Genomic DNA, 19,427 nt, shown 5'->3' with positions numbered 1-19,427 from the left:
CTGAGCTAAACGACTACCGCCCTGTAGCACTCACTTCCGTCATCATGAAGTGCTTTGAGAGACTAGTCAAGGACCATATCACCTCCACCTAACCTGACACCCTAGACCCACTCCAATTTGCTTACCGCCCAAATAGGTCCACAGATGATGCAATCTCAACCACACTCCACACTGCCCTAACCCATCTGGGCAAGAGGAATACCTATGTGAGAATGCTGTTCATCGACTACAGCTCAGCATTTAACACCATAGTACCCTTCAAGCTCATCATCAAGCTCGAGACCCTGGGTCTCAACCCCGCCCTGTGCAACTGGGTACTGGACTTCCTGACGGGCCGCTCCCAGGTGGTGAGGGTAGGCAACAACATCTCCACCCCTCTGATCCTCAACACTGGGGCCGCACAAGGGTGCATTCTCAGCCCTCTCCTGTACTCCCTGTTCACTCATGGCTGCATGGCCATGCACGCCTCCAACTCAATCAAGTTTGCGGACGACACTACAGTGGTAGGCCTGATTACCAACAACGACGAGACCGCCTATGGGGAGGAGGTGAGTGCCTTGGTGGAGTGGTGCCTGGAAAATAACCTCTTCCTTGACGTCAACAGAATAAAGGAACTGATCGTGGACTTCAGGAGACAGCAGAGGGAGCATGACCCCATCCACATCAGCAGGGCCGTAGTGGACAAGGTGGTAACCTGCACTGGCAGTCTGAAACGTTCCATCCATTCAGACATGGTGAAGATGGCACAACAGCGCCTCTTCAACCTCAGGAGGCTTTAAGAAATTCAGCTTGGCCCCTAAGATCCTCACAAACTTCTACAGATAAACCAATGAGAGCATCCTGTCGGGCTGTATCACCGCTTGGTACGGCAATTAAACCGTCCGCAACTGCAGGGCTCTCCAGGGGCTGGCGCTGTCTACAGTATAGCACCTAGTGTCATGATTAGAGAATATTGGTAAATAAGGTATTTCTGTTTTTTATTTTTAATACATTTGCAATAATGTCTCTTTGTTATTATGGGGTATTGTGATGTCATTATGGGGTATTGTGATGTCATTATGGGGTATTGTTTGTAGATCGATGAGGATTTTATTTCATTTAACCCATTTCAGAATAAGTCCGTAAGGTAATAAAATGTGGAAAAAGGGAAGAGGTCTGAATCCTTTCCAAATGCACTGTTCCTTTAAAGTATTCACACCTCTTGATTTATTCCACATTGTGTTACAGCCTGAATTTAAAATGGATTACATTTTTTTTTCTCACCTATCTACACACAATACATACACACATAATGACGTTTCTCTCTCTCTCGTTTTTCTTCACTCTCGTTTCTCTCAAAATGTTTGCAAATTGATTGAAAATAAAATACAGAAATAATCTAGTTTACATAACTATTTATACCCCTGAATCAATACTTTATAGAATCCCCTTGGGCAGCGATTAGAGCTGTGAGTTTTCTGGTCCAGGACTGTACAATATTTGCCCCTGGTTCTTTTCTAAATTCTTCATTCTGTCAAGTTGCCTGTGCTTCATGTCTCAGTGTCTGGTGGAAAGCAGACTGAACCAGGTTGTCCTCTGCCTGTGCTTCATGTCTCAGTGTCTGGTGGAAAGCAGACTGAACCAGGTTGTCCTCTGCCTGTGCTTCATGTCTCAGTGTCTGGTGGAAAGCAGACTGAACCAGGTTGTCCTCTGCCTGTGCTTCATGTCTCAGTGTCTGGTGGAAAGCAGACTGAACCAGGTTGTCCTCTGCCTGTGCTTCATGTCTCAGTGTCTGGTGGAAAGCAGACTGAACCAGGTTGTCCTCTGCCTGTGCTTCATGTCTCAGTGTCTGGTGGAAAGCAGACTGAACCAGGTTGTCCTCTGCCTGTGCTTCATGTCTCAGTGTCTGGTGGAAAGCAGACTGAACCAGGTTGTCCTCTGCCTGTGCTTCGCTCTATTTCGTTTATTTGTTTTATCTTGCTGATTACAAGCGTACCCATAACGCACTCCCTCCATACCCATAACGCACTCCCTCCATACCCATAACGCACTCCCTCCATACCCATAACGCACTCCCTCCATACCCATAACGCACTCCCTCCATACCCATAACGCACTCCCTCCATACCCATAACGCACTCCCTCCATACCCATAACGCACTCCCTCCATACCCATAACGCACTCCCTCCATACCCATAACGCACTCCCTCCATACCCATAACGCACTCCCTCCATACCCATAACGCACTCCCTCCATACCCATAACGCACTCCCTCCATACCCATAACGCACTCCCTCCATACCCATAACGCACTCCCGCCATACCCATAACGCACTCCCCCGCCATACCCATAACGCACTTCCCCCGCCATACCCATAACGCACTTCCCCCGCCATACCCATAACGCTGTATTTTTTTTGCAGTATAACTTTAGTGCCTTGTTGCAAACAGGGTGCATTTTCTTGAATATTTTTATTCTGAACAGGCTTTATTGATTTCACTCTGTTATTTAGGTCAGTGTTGTTGAGTAGCTACAGTGTTGATCCATCCACAGTTTTCTCCTATTACAGCCATTAAACTGTAACCATTGTAAAGTCACCATTGGCCTCATTGTTAAATCCCTGAGCAGTTTCCTTCCTCTCTGGCAACTGAGTTAGGAAGGACGCCTGTATCTTTATAGTGACTGGGTGTATTGATACACCATCCAAAGTGTAATTAATAACTTCACCATGCTCAAAGGCATATTCAACGTCTGCCTTTTTATTTTTACCCATCTACCAATAGTTGCCCTTCTTTGCGAGGCATTGGAAAACCTCCCTGGTCTTTGTGGTTGAATCTGTATTATATTCACTGCTCGACTGAGGGACCTTACAATTATCTGTATGTGTGGAGTACATAGATCAAATGTTAAACACTGTTATTGCACAGAGTCCATGCAACTTATGTGACTTGTTAAGGGAATTATTTTCCTTTTTATTAATTTGTAAACATTCTAAAAACATTATTCCACTTTGACATTTAATTTTTAATATTTGTTTATTTTTTATTTTATTTAACCTTTTATTTAAACTAGGCAAGTCAGGACGGCATGTAGCCTAGTGGTTAGGGCGTTGGGCCAGTAACCAGCAGGTAGCCTAGTGGTTAGATCGTTGGGCCAGTAACCAGCAGGTAGCCTAGTGGTTAGAGCAGGTAGCCTAGTGGTTAGGGCGTTGGGCCAGTAACCAGCAGGTAGCCTAGTGGTTAGAGCAGGTAGCCTAGTGGTTAGGGCGTTGGGCCAGTAACCAGCAGGTAGCCTAGTGGTTGAGGCGTTGGGCCAGTAACCAGCAGGTAGCCTAGTGGTTAGGGCGTTGGGCCAGTAACCAGCAGGTAGCCTAGTGGTTAGATCGTTGGGCCAGTAACCAGCAGGTAGCCTAGTGGTTAGAGCGTTGGGACAGTAACCAGTAGGTAGCCTAGTGGTTAGATCGTTGGGCCAGTAACCAGCAGGTAGCCTAGTGGTTAGAGCGTTGGGCCAGTAACCAGCAGGTAGCCTAGTGGTTAGATCGTTGGGCCAGTAACCAGCAGGTAGCCTAGTGGTTGAGGCGTTGGGCCAGTAACCAGCAGGTAGCCTAGTGGTTAGATCGTTGGGCCAGTAACCAGCAGGTAGCCTAGTGGTTAGAGCAGGTAGCCTAGTGGCTAGGGCGTTGGGCCAGTAACCGGCAGGTAGCCTAGTGGTTAGATCGTTGGGCCAGTAACCAGCAGGTAGCCTAGTGGTTAGAGCAGGTAGCCTAGTGGTTAGGGCGTTGGGCCAGTAACTAGCAGGTAGCCTAGTGGTTAGAGCGTTGGGCCAGTAACTAGCAGGTAGCCTAGTGGTTAGAGCGTTGGGCCAGTAACCAGCAGGTAGCCTAGTGGTTAGATCGTTGGGCCAGTAACCAGCAGGTAGCCTAGTGGTTGAGGCGTTGGGCCAGTAACCAGCAGGTAGCCTAGTGGTTAGAGGCGTTGGGCCAGTAACCAGCCAGGTAGCCTAGTGGTTAGAGGCGTTGGGCCAGTAACCAGCAGGTAGCCTAGTGGTTAGAGGCGTTGGGCCAGTAACCAGCAGGTAGCCTAGTGGTTAGAGGCGTTGGGCCAGTGGTAACGTTGGGCCAGTAACTGGCAGGTAGCCTAGTGGTTAGAGGCGTTGGGCCAGTAACCAGCAGGTAGCCTAGTGGTTAGAGGCGTTGGGCCAGTAACCAGCAGGTAGCCTAGTGGTTAGAGGCGTTGGGCCAGTAACCAGCAGGTAGCCTAGTGGTTAGAGGCGTTGGGCCAGTAACCAGCAGGTAGCCTAGTGGTTAGATCATTGGGCCAGTAACCAGCAGGTAGCCTAGTGGTTAGATCGTTGGGCCAGTAACCGAAAGGTTGCTGGATTGAATCCTCGAGCTGACAAGGTCAAAATCTGTCGTTCTGCCCCTGAACAAGGCAGTTAACCCACTGTTCCCCGGTAGGCCATCATTGTAAATGAGAATTTGTTCTTAACGGACTTGCCTAGTTGTAAAAGTTGTACCCACCCCGGCCAAACCAGGACGACGCTGGGCCAATTGTGCGGCGCTCTATGGGACTCCCAATCACGGCCGGTTGTGAGACAGCCTGGATTCGAACCAGGGTGTCTGTAGTGACGCCTCTACCACTGCGATGCAGCGCCTTAGACCGCTGCGCCACTCGAGAGCCCAACAAAATATGGAAAAAGTCAAAGGGTGTGAATACCTTCTGAAGGCACTGTATAATCTGTTTCATATTCAACAAAAGTGGAATTTGAAATGCTTTCTAAATGTAGTAGCAATCAAATGATAAACAACTGAGATTTCACCTTTCTTACTAGTCATCATGCGTAGTGACTGTACAAAATTGGCACCATTTCATATAACTGATGACAGAAAATGTTTTGCCCAGTGCAGAACTGGACTGTTTTGGGAACATAGCTTTTATGATGTCCCCACCAGACTGTTATGAAACGTTCTGGGAACCTTTTAAAGAACAGATTACAAGGGTTATGAAACGTTCTGGGAACATCAAGCGGAATGTGTTATACAAACATTCTCTAGTCATCAGCGCAACAGTTTTTTTTCTCATGAGAACATTTGCTGCGACCTAATGAATGTTCTGGGAAATTTCACATAACCAATTTCATTTCTCTCTCTCTCATTTCTCTCTCTCTCTCTTGTTTCTCTCTACTCTCTTTTCTCAGCCCTCCTTTTCCCCAGAACAACCGAGACAACAACTATCTGAGCCTCAACTATGAAGGACACCGAGGTATGGGTTCATTCTGACCTTCCTGCTCAATGTGTAAATTGAGGTTATTAAATTCTGGTCCTTTGTGTTATGTTATAATGATGTCTGACACTTTGTTTGCTGCTATTTTGGCCAGGTCTCTCTTGGAAAATAGGTTTTTAATCTCAATGAGACTACTTCCTCCCCATCTACCTCTCCTTGTCTCCCCATCTACCCTCTCCTTGTCTCCCCATCTACCTCTCCTTGTCTCCCCATCTACCTCTCCTTGTCTCCCCATCTACCTCTCCTTGTCTCCCCATCTACCCCTTGTCTCCTTGTCTCCCCATCTACCCTCTCCTTGTCTCCCCATCTACCTCCCCTTGTCTCCCCATCTACCCTCTCCTTGTCTCCCCATCTACCCTCTCCTTGTCTCCCCATCTACCCTCTCCCCTTGTCTCCCCATCTACCCTCTCCTTGTTTCCCCATCTACCTCCCCTTGTCTCCCCATCTACCCTCTCCTTGTCTCCCCATCTACCTCCCCTTGTCTCCCCATCTACCCTCTCCTTGTCTCCCCATCTACCTGTAAGTTGTACCTACACCTGTTGTATTCAGCATTTCACTGTAAGGTCTACTACATCTGTTGTATTCAGCACATGTGACTAATAAAACTTGATTTGATGTGTGATCTCAGCTCTCCAGGATGTGGGGATGTTAGGCTTCATAACATTATTTCAGCAATACGTTCTCCCTGCCTTCAACTAATCATTAGTAGGACATGACTGGCTGGCTGACTGACTGGCTGGCTGACTGGCTGGCTGGCTGACTGGCTGGCTCCCCTGACTGGCTCCCCATGACCTCCCCTGGCTCCCCATGACCTTGGCTGGCTGACCGGCTGGCTGACCGGCTGGCTGACCGGCTGGCTGACTACCCTCTCCTTGGCTCCCCTGACTGGCTGGCTGGCTGGCTCCCCTGACCCTCTCCTGGCTGGCTGACCGGCTCCCCATCTACCTTGTCTCCCCTGACCGGCTGGCTGACCTCTCCTTGTCTCCCCTGACTGGCTGGCTGACTGGCTGGCTGATCTGGCGGGCTGTCTCCCCATCTCTGTCTCTGCTCCCCCCCTGCACCTCCCCTTGGGCGCCACAGTAAAGGAGGAACTTTACCCCTCTTGTCTCCCAATTCCACTTGTCCAATGGCAGCAAAGACTACAGCGATGGTCAAGAGGGCTTTCACCTGTTGAACGATGCTGACTAATAAAACTGATTTGATGTGTGATCTCAGTCCAGGAGAGGGATGTTCTTCCTGAACATTATTTGCTGCTCTCCCTGCCTTCATACAATCAAGAGGGCTTTCTCCTGGCTGGATGCTGCTCTGACCGGCTGGCTGACCACAGTAAGAGGGCTTTCTCCTGAACGATGCTGCTCTGCTCCCCGTTATACAGTAAGAGGGCTTTCTCCTGAATTCGATGCTGCTCTGTCAAAGTTACACAGTAAGAGGGCTTTCTCCTGAACGATGCTGCTCTATCGTTATACAGTAAGAGGGCTTTCTCCTGAACGATGCTGCTCTGTCGTTACAGTAAGAGGGCTTTCTCCTGAACGATGCTGCTCTGTCGTTACACAGTAAGAGGGCTTTCTCCTGAACGATGCTGCTCTGTCGTTACACAGTAAGAGGGCTTTCTCCTGAACGATGCTGCTCTGTCGTTACAGTAAGAGGGCTTTCTCCTGAACGATGCTGCTCTGTCGTTACAGTAAGAGGGCTTTCTCCTGAACGATGCTGCTCCATCACTCCCAGATAGAAGATATGTTTCAGTTCAACCTCTAACACAGGCACAATAATAGTTATGATGACATCTAGTGCTAGTATCCATATAGACTTACTACTTCAAATTATTCTTAGGACTTTGGATGATTTTTACACTGATAAACAACAGGACGCTTCAGCCATACTTTAGGTATACACCACCAGAACAGTACAATTAGTTATACTGCTTCCTGTCTCCCCTCCCCTAGCAACCCTCCCCTGATTGGACTAACAGACTAACAGTTATACTGCTTCCTGTCTCCCCTCCCCTAGCAACCCTGCCCTGATTGGACTAACAGACAGTTATACTGCTTTCTGTCTTCCCTCCCCTAGCAACCCTCCCCTGATTGACTAACAGACTAATAGTTATACTGCTTCCTGTCTCCCCTCCCCTAGCAACCCTCCCTGATTGGACTAACAGTTATACTGCTTCCTGTCTCCCTCTCCTAGCAACCCTCCCCTGATTGGACTAACAGACTAATAGTTATACTGCTTCTTGTCTAGCCTTCCCTGATTGGACTAACAGGCTAATAGTTATACTGCTTCCTGTCTCCCCCTAGCAACCCTCCCCTGATTGGACTAACAGGCTAATAGTTATACTGCTTCCTGTCTCCCCCCCCTAGCAACCCTCCCCTGATTGGACTAACAGGCTAATAGTTATACTGCTTCCTGTCTCCCCCTCCCCTAGCAACCCTCCCCTGATTGGACTAACTGTTATACTGCTTATTTTTCAAAATCGTAAAATGTATCAGTTTCACAACAATACTGTATAATATTCTAGTCAGTTGGGGACAGGTCTTTGATGTCCCAATACCTTGGCATCGGGTCTATGAACTGACGTATAACAGACACGTCAATCCATCCGTTTAAATGGAAGCTGTTCTATAAGATACTTGCTACAAAAAGAATGCCCAATATATGAGGCATTGAACAGTCAGCCTTGTGCAGACTCTGCCGTGATGGAACAGAATTTATAGAACAGATTTTTGTTTTTCGTTCTCGTTTACAAATATTATACCCTTCTTGTACATTTTGTCCTGCCTTTTGTTTTGTCTCTATCAGTATATTGGATTTCAGCCATATTATTTGCTGTGTGTCTGTCAGTATATTAGATTTCAGCCATATTATTTGCTGTGTGTCTATCAGTATATTAGATTTCAGCCATATTATTTGCTGTGTGTCTGTCAGTATATTGGATTTCAGCCATATTATTTGCAATATTAGATATGAAATTGAAATTGTAGCCATCTCTGACTTCGTTTAAAAAGGAGGATACTTTACACAGGTGATTCTTTGTCAAGCCACCAAAAATGTAAACTTTTAATCTGCCAAAGGGCAAATAGCCTACTCTTAAACATAGGATGGGATTCTCTTAATAGCTTGCTAGAAAACCATTTGGATTTAGATAAAACCTCCATTGTAAGAGTGCGGTTTAATGCCTTAAAACTATTAAATATTAATCTGCCAAACATATGTTCGTTATCTAAATATGCTTGCAACCTTTTCTAGTTTTCCATTCCAAATAAAGTGCCATTTTTTTCTTGCATGATTTTTAAAAGTATTCTCCTGGAGTTGGTAGAGCCATAAATAAATATGTAACCTGAGAGAACTAGAGAATTAATCAGGGTAGAGCCATGAATAAATATGTAACCTGAGATATAACTAGAGAATTAATCTGGGTAGAGCCATGAATAAGTATGTAACCTGAGTGAACTAGAGAATTAATCAGGGTAGAGCCATGAATAAATATGTAACCTGAGAATTAATCAGGGTAGAGCCATGAATAAATATGTAACCTGAGAGAACTAGAGAATGAATCAGGGTAGAGCCATGAATAAATATGTAACCTGAGATATAACTAGAGAATTAATCTGGGTAGAGCCATGAATAAGTATGTAACCTGAGTGAACTAGAGAATTAATCAGGGTAGAGCCATGAATAAATATGTAACCTGAGAACTAATCAGGGTAAAGCCAAGAATAAATATGTAACCTGAGAGAACTAGAGAATTAATCAGGGTAGAGCCATGAATAAATATGTAACCTGAGAATTAATCAGGGTAATATTCCCAGAAATGTGTTTACCTGTCCACAGTTAAAAAATGATATCTATTTTGCTGAGTTTTCTATCAAAGTTTTCCGGCATGATGTACACCAGGCACATCGACTTCACCATCTGCCCATTTAATCGGGAGACCAATTTACAGTTGATCTTTTAGAGACCCAAACCATACCTGGCTTATCCGTAGTTGGGTTTTAGTCCAGATAAACTGGAGAAATTATCAAAGTCTCCTCCGCTTTGAGTCATGAGAGATATACATGCATATTATTCATGTTAGCTTTCCGTGTACATTTAAGGCAGCAGTGCTGCCCTGTTCTGAGACAATTGTAATTTCCCGACATCCACCTGACAACACGACAAAACTAGGGCCTGTAGGACCTGCCTTGTTGATAGTAGTGTTAAGAAGGCAGAGCAGCGCTTTATTATGGACAGACTTCTCCCCATCTTAGCTACTGTTGCATCAATATGTTTACAATCCAGGGTTACTCCAAGCAGTTTAGTCACCTCAACTTGCACAATTTCTACATTATTTATTACAAGATTTAGTTGAGGTTTAGGGTTTAGTGAATGAATTGTCCCAAATTCAATGCTTTTAGTTTTAGAAATATTTAGGGCTAACTTATTCCTTGCCATCCGTTCTGAAACTGACTGCAGCTCTTTGTTAAGTGTTGCAGTCATTTCAGTCGCTGCAGTAGCTGACGTCTTTGTGTTGAGTCGTCCGCATACATAGACACACTGACAGTAGTCAAGGCCAGTGGCATGTCATTAGTAAAGATTGAAAAAGGTAGTGGGCCTAGACAGCTGCCTTGGGGAATTCCTGATTCTACGTGGATTATGCTTCTATTAAATAACACCCTCCATGTTCTGTTAAACATGTAACTCTTTATCCACAATATAGCAGGGGATATAAAGCCAGAACACACACACTACCGTTCAAACGTTTGGGGTCACTTAGAAATTCCTTGTTTTTGAAAGCAAAGAACTTTCTTCTGAAACTCAACAGTCTATTCTTGTTCTGAGAAATGAAGGCTATTGATGGTTGGAGTGATGGTTGCTGATAATGGGCCTCTGTACGCCTAAGTAAATATTCAATTTTTAAAAAATCTGACGTTTCCAGCTATCACTAGTCATTTACAACATGAACAATATCTACACTGTATTTCTGATCAATTTGATGTATTTTAATGGACAAAAACATGTGTAGTGACCCCAAACTGTTGAACGGTAATGTTTTTCCAGCAGCAGCAGACTAGGATCAATAATGTCTAACAGCCCCCACAATCATTTTATCATCAATTTCTCTCAGCCAATCATCTTTCATTTGTGTAAGTAGTCTGCTTGTTAAATGTCCTTCCCTATAAGTGTGCTGAAATTCTGTTGTCAATTTGTTTACAGTAAAATAGCATTGTATCTGGTCAATCATAATTTTCCCAAAAAGTTTAAGGGTTGGTAACAGGCTGATTGGTCAGGTATTTGAGCCAGTACAAGGGGCTTTACTATTCTTAGGTAGCATAATGACTTTAGCTTCCTTCCAGGCCTGAGGGCACACACTCTCTAGTTGGTTTAGATTGCAGATGTGGTAAGTTTGTTTCATAGTATAGTTTCTTCCTCTTTTTATTAAGTTTAGTCACATGATTTCTCAATTTGCAGTACATTTGCCAATTGAGTCTTTGAATGAAGAGATTGAGATAAAACTGTCCAGTTTGAGTGTTTGTTGCAGCTCGTTCCAGTCGCTAGCTGCAGCGAACTGAAAAGAGGAGCGACCCAGGGATGTGTGTGCTTTGGGGACCTTTAACAGAATGTGACTGGCAGAATAGATGTTGTACGTGGAGGATGAGGGCTGCAGTAGATATCTCAGATAGGCCTCACTTCCCCTAACATGCTGACTACACTGCTCGCGTTGTGGGCATTGCAAAATAAATTTAGAAATCTATATTATTCAATTATTGCGCGCACCAACGAGCGTCTGTGTTGCTAAAGGCTAAAATAGAAGTCAGTTCTATTTGTGACGCAGATCGCACTGCAAGCCTCTCCCATCTCCCAGCCTCCAAGGTTTTTAAGCCTCCAAATATCCATCAGTTCCAACATGTCCATAATATGCGTAATCTCTTTCATCATCAGAGCGAGATAGTTGGTAGTGTGCTTGCTTTTACATCCATTGACGTACTTAGAACTGTGTGTGTTTGCGTGTTATGCATAAAAATGAACGTGTGTGTGTGTGTGTGTGTGTGTGTGTGTGTGCGTGTGTGTCCAGGTCGGAGGACGTTCCCCCGGAGCTTCATGCCTCAGGAGAACCTGTTTCAGCTGGTTCCATCCAGTCAGACCCGGAGTTACAACGGAGACAGCACTCTACAGTACAGCGACCTCCGTACGCTGGGCCGAGTCCCAGAGAAGAGCTGCCCCCGCAGGGAAGTACCCAGATGTGAGTTACACCCCAATATAGACCCCTGGTTACATTCAGACATACCAGGTCCTCTAACCACCTCCTGGTTACATTCAGACATACCAGGTCCTCTATCCACCTCCTGGTTACATTCAGACATACCAGGTCCTCTAACCACCTCCTGGTTACAGTAAATACAATACCACCATTAGACCATGTGTCTCAGTAGAAAATAGTCTGTTACGAACTCTGTATGGACACTAAACATGTTATATACATGTTGTACTCCGTATGTTCTATATGAATAAAACATGTATAAATGACTGAAGATTACAGTAACTCTGGTAAATTAGCAACCCCAGGATGAGACCAGGCTGACTCAGCTGTTTGTCTGTGGTCTGTTTACCAGTCGCTGAGTTATTTCCCACGCATACACACACACACACGTTCATCAATAACAAAGAAGAGTGAACTCATCTTCCTGTAGTTTCCTATGATAGAGATGGCTGTTGGTTCTCTGACGGATGGCTGTTGGTTCTCTGACGGATGGCTGTTGGTTCTCTGACGGATGGCTGTTGGTTCTCTGACGGATGGCTGTTGGTTCTCTGACGGATGGCTGTTGGTTCTCTGACGGATGGCTGTTGGTTCTCTGACGGATGGCTGTTGGTTCTCTGACGGATGGCTGTTGGTTCTCTGACGGATGGCTGTTGGTTCTCTGACGGATGGCTGTTGGTTCTCTGACGGATGGCTGTTGGTTCTCTGACGGATGACTTAGAGACTAATTTATATTACAGTACAGTATGTTGAGGATGCTGAGGTGAACTCTGTTGACGCCCTCTAGACTCTGTCTCTTACGATAAATCTCTGAGCAACATGAAACTATAAACTGAATGTGGTTAGACTGTTTTTTGGTATTCCCTTATAGTTTAATAGTCTGGTCTGGTAGTGATTAACCAGGATGCTGTAGTAGGGTTAGATGCAGTCTGTTCACAGGGAAGGTAACAAGGAGTCAGGATACATCCCTAATGGCACCCCTGGGGCTCTGGTCAAAGTAGTGCACTGTGGGGAATATGGTGCCGTTTGATTTGGGAGACATTCTCAGAGTCCAAACATCTCTGGGGTTTGTCTAATACAGTCAGTCTGGGTTCAGTTATAGTGTACTGGGTTACCGACACACAGTCAGTTGGACGGTGTTTCCTCAGACACATTGGTGTGGCTGAATTCCAGGTTCAGTGAGCAGTGTGTCAAGAAGCAGTGCGGCTTGGCAGGGTTGTGTTTCGGAGGACTCCCAGCTCTCGACCTTCGCCTCTCCCGAGCTCGGACGGGAGTTGCTGTGATAGGACAAGACTATAACCAATATGGATATCACAAACATGGGGATTAAAAGGGGTACTTAAAAAAAAAATATATAAAAAAAATGTAATGAACAGCTAGCGTGTGCTGGTTTATGACAAGCTCTCATTGCAAGGCTGCCATAGTGTTTCTTTACATGACTTTTGACTAGGGAATCTACTCAATACACATGATGACATCTAGTGGTGACGTTATGAACTGCACGGCACTGCATTTCACTGCAAAGGTGGTGAACTTGTGAACAGTGCAGTTTCAGATATACTTTGAGACTGCTGAATGAATTCAACTCTTTATAGTGTGCTTCAGCACAAACACGTCAGCATTCTTATCCATAGATCAAATCAAATCTGATTGCTCTCGTTGCTCATGTTTAGCAGAAGTTATTGTGGGTGTAGTGAAATGCTTGTGTTCCTAATGAATGGCACAGCGGTCTAACGCACTGCATCTCAGTACTAGAGGTGTCACTACAGACCCTGGTTTGATCCCGGACTGTATCACCTCCGGCCGTGATCGGGAGTCCCATAAGGCGACGCACAGTTGGCCCAGGGTTGTCCGGGTTAAGGGAGGGTTTGGCCAGGGTTGTAAAATAACAATTTGTTCATAGACTTGCCTGGTTAAAGGCACAACAAATTATAATATCTATATACAATATACAACAATACACACATCTAAAAGTAAAATAATGGAATTAAGAAATATTTAGATGAGCAATGTGGAATTCCAGAGACTTGTGGTGGGTTCTCCTAGTTTATGACTTGTGGTGGGTTCTCCTAGTTTATGACTTGTGGTGGGTTCTCCTAGTTTATGACGTGTGGTGGGTTCTCCTAGTTTATGACGTGTGGTGGGTTCTCCTAGTTTATGACGTGTGGTGGGTTCTCCAAGTTTATGACGTGTGGTGGGTTCTCCAAGTTTATGACGTGTGGTGGGTTCTCCAGGTTTATGACGTGTGGTGGGTTCTCCTGGTGGGTGGGTTCTCCTGGTTTATGACGTGTGGTGGGTTCTCCAGGTTTATGACGCGTGGTGGGTTCTCCTGGTTTATGACGCGTGGTGGGTTCTCCTGGTTTATGACGCGTGGTGGGTTCTCCTGGTTTATGACGCGTGGTGGGTTCTCCTGGTTTATGACGCGTGGTGGGTTCTCCTGGTTTATGACGCGTGGTGGGTTCTCCTGGTTTATGACGCGTGGTGGGTTCTCCTGGTTTATGACGCGTGGTGGGTTCTCCTGGTTTATGACGCGTGGGGGTTCTCCTGGTTTATGACGCGTGGTGGGTTCTCCTGGTTTATGACGCGTGGGGGTTCTCCTGGTTTATGACGCGTGGTGGGTTCTCCTGGTTTATGACGCGTGGGGGTTCTCCTGGTTTATGACGCGTGGGGGGTTCTCCTGGTTTATGACGCGTGGGGGGTTCTCCTGGTTTATGACGCGTGGGGGTTCTCCTGGTTTATGACGCGTGGGGGTTCTCCTGGTTTATGACGCGTGGGGGTTCTCCTGGTTTATGACGCGTGGGGGTTCTCCTGGTTTATGACGCGTGGGGGTTCTCCTGGTTTATGACGCGTGGGGGTTCTCCTGGTTTATGACGCGTGGGGGTTCTCCTGGTTTATGACGCGTGGTGTGTTCTAGTTTATGACGTGGTGGGTTCTCCTAGTTTATGACGCGTGGTGGTTCTCCTAGTTTTCGTGGTGTGTTCTAGTTTATGACGCGTGGTGGGTTCTCCTAGTTTATGACGCGTGGTGTGTGGTCTCCTAGTTTATGACGCGTGGTGTGTGGTCTCCTAATTTATGCCGCGTGGTGTGTGGTCTCCTAGTTTATGACGCGTGGTGTGTTCTAGTTTATGACGCGTGGTGTGTTCTAGTTTATGACGCGTCGTGGGTTCTCCTAGTTTATGACGCGTGGTGGGTTCTCCTAGTTTATGACGCGTGGTGTGTGGTCTCCTAGTTTATGACGCGTGGTGTGTTCTCCTAGTTTATGACGCGTGGTGGGTTCTCCTAGTTTATGACGCGTGGTGGGTTCTCCTAGTTTATGACGCGTGGTGGGTTCTCCTAGTTTATGACGCGTGGTGTGTGGTCTCCTAATTTATGACGCGTGGTGTGTTCTCCTAGTTTATGACGCGTGGTGTGTTCTAGTTTATGACGCGTGGTGGGTTCTCCTAGTTTATGACGCGTGGTGGGTTCTCCTAGTTTATGACGCGTGGGTGTGGTCTCCTAGTTTATGACGCGTGGGTGTTCTCCTAGTTTATGACGCGTGGTGGGTTCTCCTAGTTTATGACGCGTGGTGGGTTCTCCTAGTTTATGACGCGTGGTGTGTGGTCTCTAATTTATGCCGCGTGGTGTGTGGTCTCCTAGTTTATGACGCGTGGTGTGTTCTAGTTTATGACGCGTGGTGGGTTCTCCTAGTTTATGACGCGTGGTGGGTTCTCCTGGTTTATGACGCGTGGGGGTTCTCCTGGTTTATGACGCGTGGGGGTTCTCCTGGTTTATGACGCGTGGTGGGTTCTCCTGGTTTATGACGCGTGGGGGTTCTCCTGGTTTATGACGCGTGGGGGTTCTCCTGGTTTATGACGCGTGGGGAGTTCTCCTGGTTTATGACGGGGGGTTCTCCTGGTTTATGACGCGTGGGGGGTTCTCCTGGTTTATGACGCGTGGGGGTTCTCCTAGTTTATGACGCGTGGGGGTTCTCCTAGTTTATGACGCGTGGGGGTTCTCCTCGTTTATGACGCGTGGGGGTTCTCCTCGTTTATGACGCGTGGTGGGGTCTCCTAGTTTATGACGCGTGGTGTGTTCTAGTTTATGACGCGTGGTGGGTTCTCCTAGTTTATGACGCGTGGTGGGTTCTCCTAGTTTATGACGCGTGGTGGGTTCTCCTAGTTTATGCCGCGTGGGGGTTCTCCTAGTTTATGCCGCGTGGGGGTTCTCCTAGTTTATGACGCGTGGGGGTTCTCCTAGTTTATGACGCGTGGGGGTTCTCCTAGTTTATGACGCGTGGGGGTTCTCCTAGTTTATGACGCGTGGGGGTTCTCCTAGTTTATGACGCGTGGGGGTTCTCCTAGTTTATGACGCGTGGGGGTTCTCCTCGTTTATGGCGCGTGGGGGTTCTCCTCGTTTATGACGCGTGGGGGTTCTCCCCGTTTATGACGCGTGGGGGGTTCTCCCAGTTTATGGCGCGTGGTGGGTTCTCCTAGTTTATGACGCGTGGGGGGTTCTCCTAGTTTATGACGTGTGGTGTGTTCTGTCTCATAGCTCCGCAGGCGCCGGTGAACTGGCGTCAGGGGAAGCTGCTGGGTCGTGGGGCGTTTGGGGAGGTATACCTCTGTTACGACGCCGACACCGGACGGGAGCTGGCCGCCAAACAGGTGCCCTTTGACCCAGACTGTCAGGAAACCAGCAAGGTGAGTGGGAGGGATCAGATTTACCTGTCTGAACACAGAGCTACCTGAGAACACAGATTTACCTCTCTCCCCCCTTCTCACCCTGTTTTTCTCCCCCGTGTAGGAGGTGAATGCTCTGGAGTGTGAGGTCCAGCTGTTGAAGAACCTGCATCATGAGCGGATCGTTCAATACTACGGGTCTTCCAGGGACCTGGAGAAGAGGAAACTCACCATCTTTGTTGAGTTCATGCCTGGGGTGAGTAGGGGGCAGCTGGGGTGTGTAGGGGGCAGCTGGGGTGCGTAGGGGGCAGCTGGGGTGCGTAGGGGGCAGCTGGGGTGCGTAGGGGGCAGCTGGGGTGCGTAGGGGGCAGCTGGGGTGCGTAGGGGGCAGCTGGGGTGCGTAGGGGGCAGCTGGGGTGCGTAGGGGGGGGGGTGCTAGGGGGCAGCTGGGGGAGCAGTAGGGGGCAGCTGGGGAGCAGGGGGCAGTAGGGGCGTGTGTGGGGGGCAGCTGGGGTGCGTGGGGGCAGGGATGGTGTCTGTTAGATTGGACTGTTGATGTGGTGCGTGATGTTAGCATGAAGACAAGCAGACTTTAAAACAGACTGGTTTACCATCTGAACATTGACTACAATAGAAGTAGACGAGTTTCCTTCAGGCAAGCATCGGAGACAGAACGTTTTATCTGCCAAACCCAAATCAACCCACGGCACACCGCAGTGTCACCAGCTCTCATATCCAGTCATTCCTGTCAGCAGAACACCATGGTTTATGAGGTCATGTTCTCTGGAAACCAGGGAACTAAACGAGTAGCAGTCACCCTCCCTCCTCTTTACCCCAGTCCATTCTTCCCCCTCCTCTTTACCCCAGTCCATTCTTCCCCCTCCTCTGTACCCCAGTCCATTCTTCCCCCTCCTCTTTACCCCAGTCCATTCTTCCCCCTCCTCTTTACCCCAGTCCATTCTTCCCCCTCCTCTTTACCCCAGTCCATTCTTCCCCCTCCTCTGTACCCCAGTCCATTCTACCCCCTCCTCTGTACCCCAGTCCATTCTACCCCCTCCTCTGTACCCCAGTCCATTCTACCCCCTCCTGTGTACCCCAGTCCCAATTCTTTCTTTAACCAGTCCTCTCTGCCCTAGTGGGCCCTGTTATTAATATCCCAGCTGTAACTGAGGCGGTATCGAGGTTAAGTGTCTTAGTCACACATTGTCTGGTCGTGGGACATGTTTATACTTCTCTGAGGTTAGCTGGCAGAGAGGGGGAAGGGTGTTGGTCCGTGGCCTGGGGCCAAGTCAGTGTGTCAGGTCTGGCTACGTTGCTGGGTCCTATCAGCCTCTGAATGGAGTGGAGGGGGACTGGCACCAGCCAGGGAGTAATTGATCTGTTTTACCAAAAGTGTGAAGAGGGGGCAGAACGGAGCAGGAGGGGGCGAACTGGGGAGAGAGGGAAGGGGCCTGCTCCTTGGTTTCCCTGGTGAGGGTCTGTCTGTTGTGCGTCACAGGTGTGACTGAGCAGATCTCGTTTCCCCTCAGAGGACTGAAAACAGGAAGAGAAGGGAATGCTGCCAGGCTACGATGTTAAGGACTGAAAACAGGAGAAATGCTGCAAGCCCTCTGAGGGCTTTCTGTTTTGAAACAATAAACTGATCAAAATGGGCCCTGATGCCCAAGCAGTGCACAGACAAAATGACTGACCCTGTAAAACAACACCTATCATACTACTATGACTGACCCTGTAAAACAACACCTATCATACTACTATGACTGACTCTGTAAAACAACACCTATCATACTACTATGACTGACCCTGTAAAACAACACCTATCATACTACTATGACTGACCCTGTAAAACAACACCTATCATACTACTATGACTGACTCTGTAAAACAACACCTATCATACTACTATGACTGACCCTGTAAAACAACACCTATCATACTACTATGACTGACCCTGTAAAACAACACCTATCATACTACTATGACTGACCCTGTACAACAACACCTATCATACTACTATGACTGACCCTGTAAAACAACACCTATCATACTACTAGGGTAATGTGTTGTTTTACAGGGTCAGCTGTAGTAGTAGTAGTACACCTATCTGGTGTTTGATAATAAAACATGTTTAAGTTAACTGGTCACCTGTCTGGTCTCTGTCAGTCGGTTTGGTCCCCCCGTTGGTCGGCCCGTCTGGTCTCTGTCAGTCGGTATGGTCCCCCCGTTGGTCGGCCCGTCTGGTCTCTGTCAGTCGGTTTGGTCCCCCCGTTGGTCGGCCCGTCTGGTCTCTGTCAGTCGGTTTGGTCCCCCGTTGGTCGGCCCGTCTGGTCTCTCTGTCAGTCGGTTTGTCGGTCTGATCTCCCTGTCGGTCTGATCTCCCTGTCGGTCTGATCTCCCTGTCGGTCTGATCTCCCCGTTGGTCGGCCCGTCTGGTCTCTGTCGGGCTGATCTCTCTGTCGGTCTGGCCTCCCTGTCGGTCTGGCCTCCCTGTCGGTCTGGCCTCTCTGTCAATCGGTCGGTCTGGTGTCTTTCTCGTCTCTCTGTGTGTCTGTCTGGTGTCTGTGGTCGTCTGTCTGTCTATTCGGTATGTCTGTCCCCTCTCTCTGTCTGGTCTGACCAGTTTCTCTGTCTATTCGGTATCTCTGTCCCCTCTCTCTGTCTGGTCTGACCAGTTTCTCTGTCTATTCGGTATCTCTGTCCCGTCTCTCTGTCTGGTCTGACCAGTTTCTCTGTCTATTTCAGGGTTCCATTAAGGACCAGTTGAAGGCATATGGGGCGCTGACAGAGAAGGTGACGCGGCGCTACACCAGACAGATCCTCCAGGGAGTCTTCTACCTTCACAGCAACATGATCGTACACAGAGATATCAAAGGTCTGGTCATATTGACACACAACAACATGATCGTACACAGAGATATCAAAGGTCTGGTCATATTGACACACAGCAACATGATCGTACACAGAGATATCAACGGTCTGGTCATATTGACAGACTTACAGGATGGTGTGTGTATCTGTCAAATCAAATCCCATTTTATTGGTACCGGTGTAGAGTGAGTGAAATGCTTCGTGAAGGTCTGTCCGGTCTGAGACAACAACATAGGAGAATACACTGAACAAAATCAATGGCACGCCAATGGGCCTAAGGATCTCTGTGCAAAGTGGAGCTTTGGCGGCCTCAAAAGCATAGTTACAGTCCTGGGACCGCTTAAATGGTACCTTGGGACTAAGCAGAGTTGAAAGGGGAGCTACTACCGTCGAGAAATTCTTACA

At 47.6% G+C, this 19,427-nt stretch overlaps 1 protein-coding gene across 1 annotated transcript in view; it reads left to right on the top strand.

Moving 5' to 3' along the window:
* The window catches only part of map3k22 (mitogen-activated protein kinase kinase kinase 22), a 45,123-nt gene that overhangs the window by 13,845 nt on the left and 11,851 nt on the right, over positions 1-19,427 (top strand). Inside the window, 7 exon segments of the mRNA XM_042308686.1 lie at positions 5,179-5,243; positions 6,335-6,369; positions 6,372-6,414; positions 11,314-11,481; positions 16,027-16,175; positions 16,279-16,410; positions 18,897-19,026. Coding sequence (XP_042164620.1) covers positions 5,179-5,243; positions 6,335-6,369; positions 6,372-6,414; positions 11,314-11,481; positions 16,027-16,175; positions 16,279-16,410; positions 18,897-19,026 — 722 coding nt within the window.

This window comes from Oncorhynchus tshawytscha, linkage group LG29 (assembly GCF_018296145.1).
Source record: "Oncorhynchus tshawytscha isolate Ot180627B linkage group LG29, Otsh_v2.0, whole genome shotgun sequence".
NCBI classification, from domain to species: Eukaryota; Metazoa; Chordata; class Actinopteri; order Salmoniformes; family Salmonidae; genus Oncorhynchus; species Oncorhynchus tshawytscha.
The sequence above is the reverse complement of the archived record's forward strand: the minus strand, read 5'-3'. Positions and strand labels throughout refer to the sequence as shown.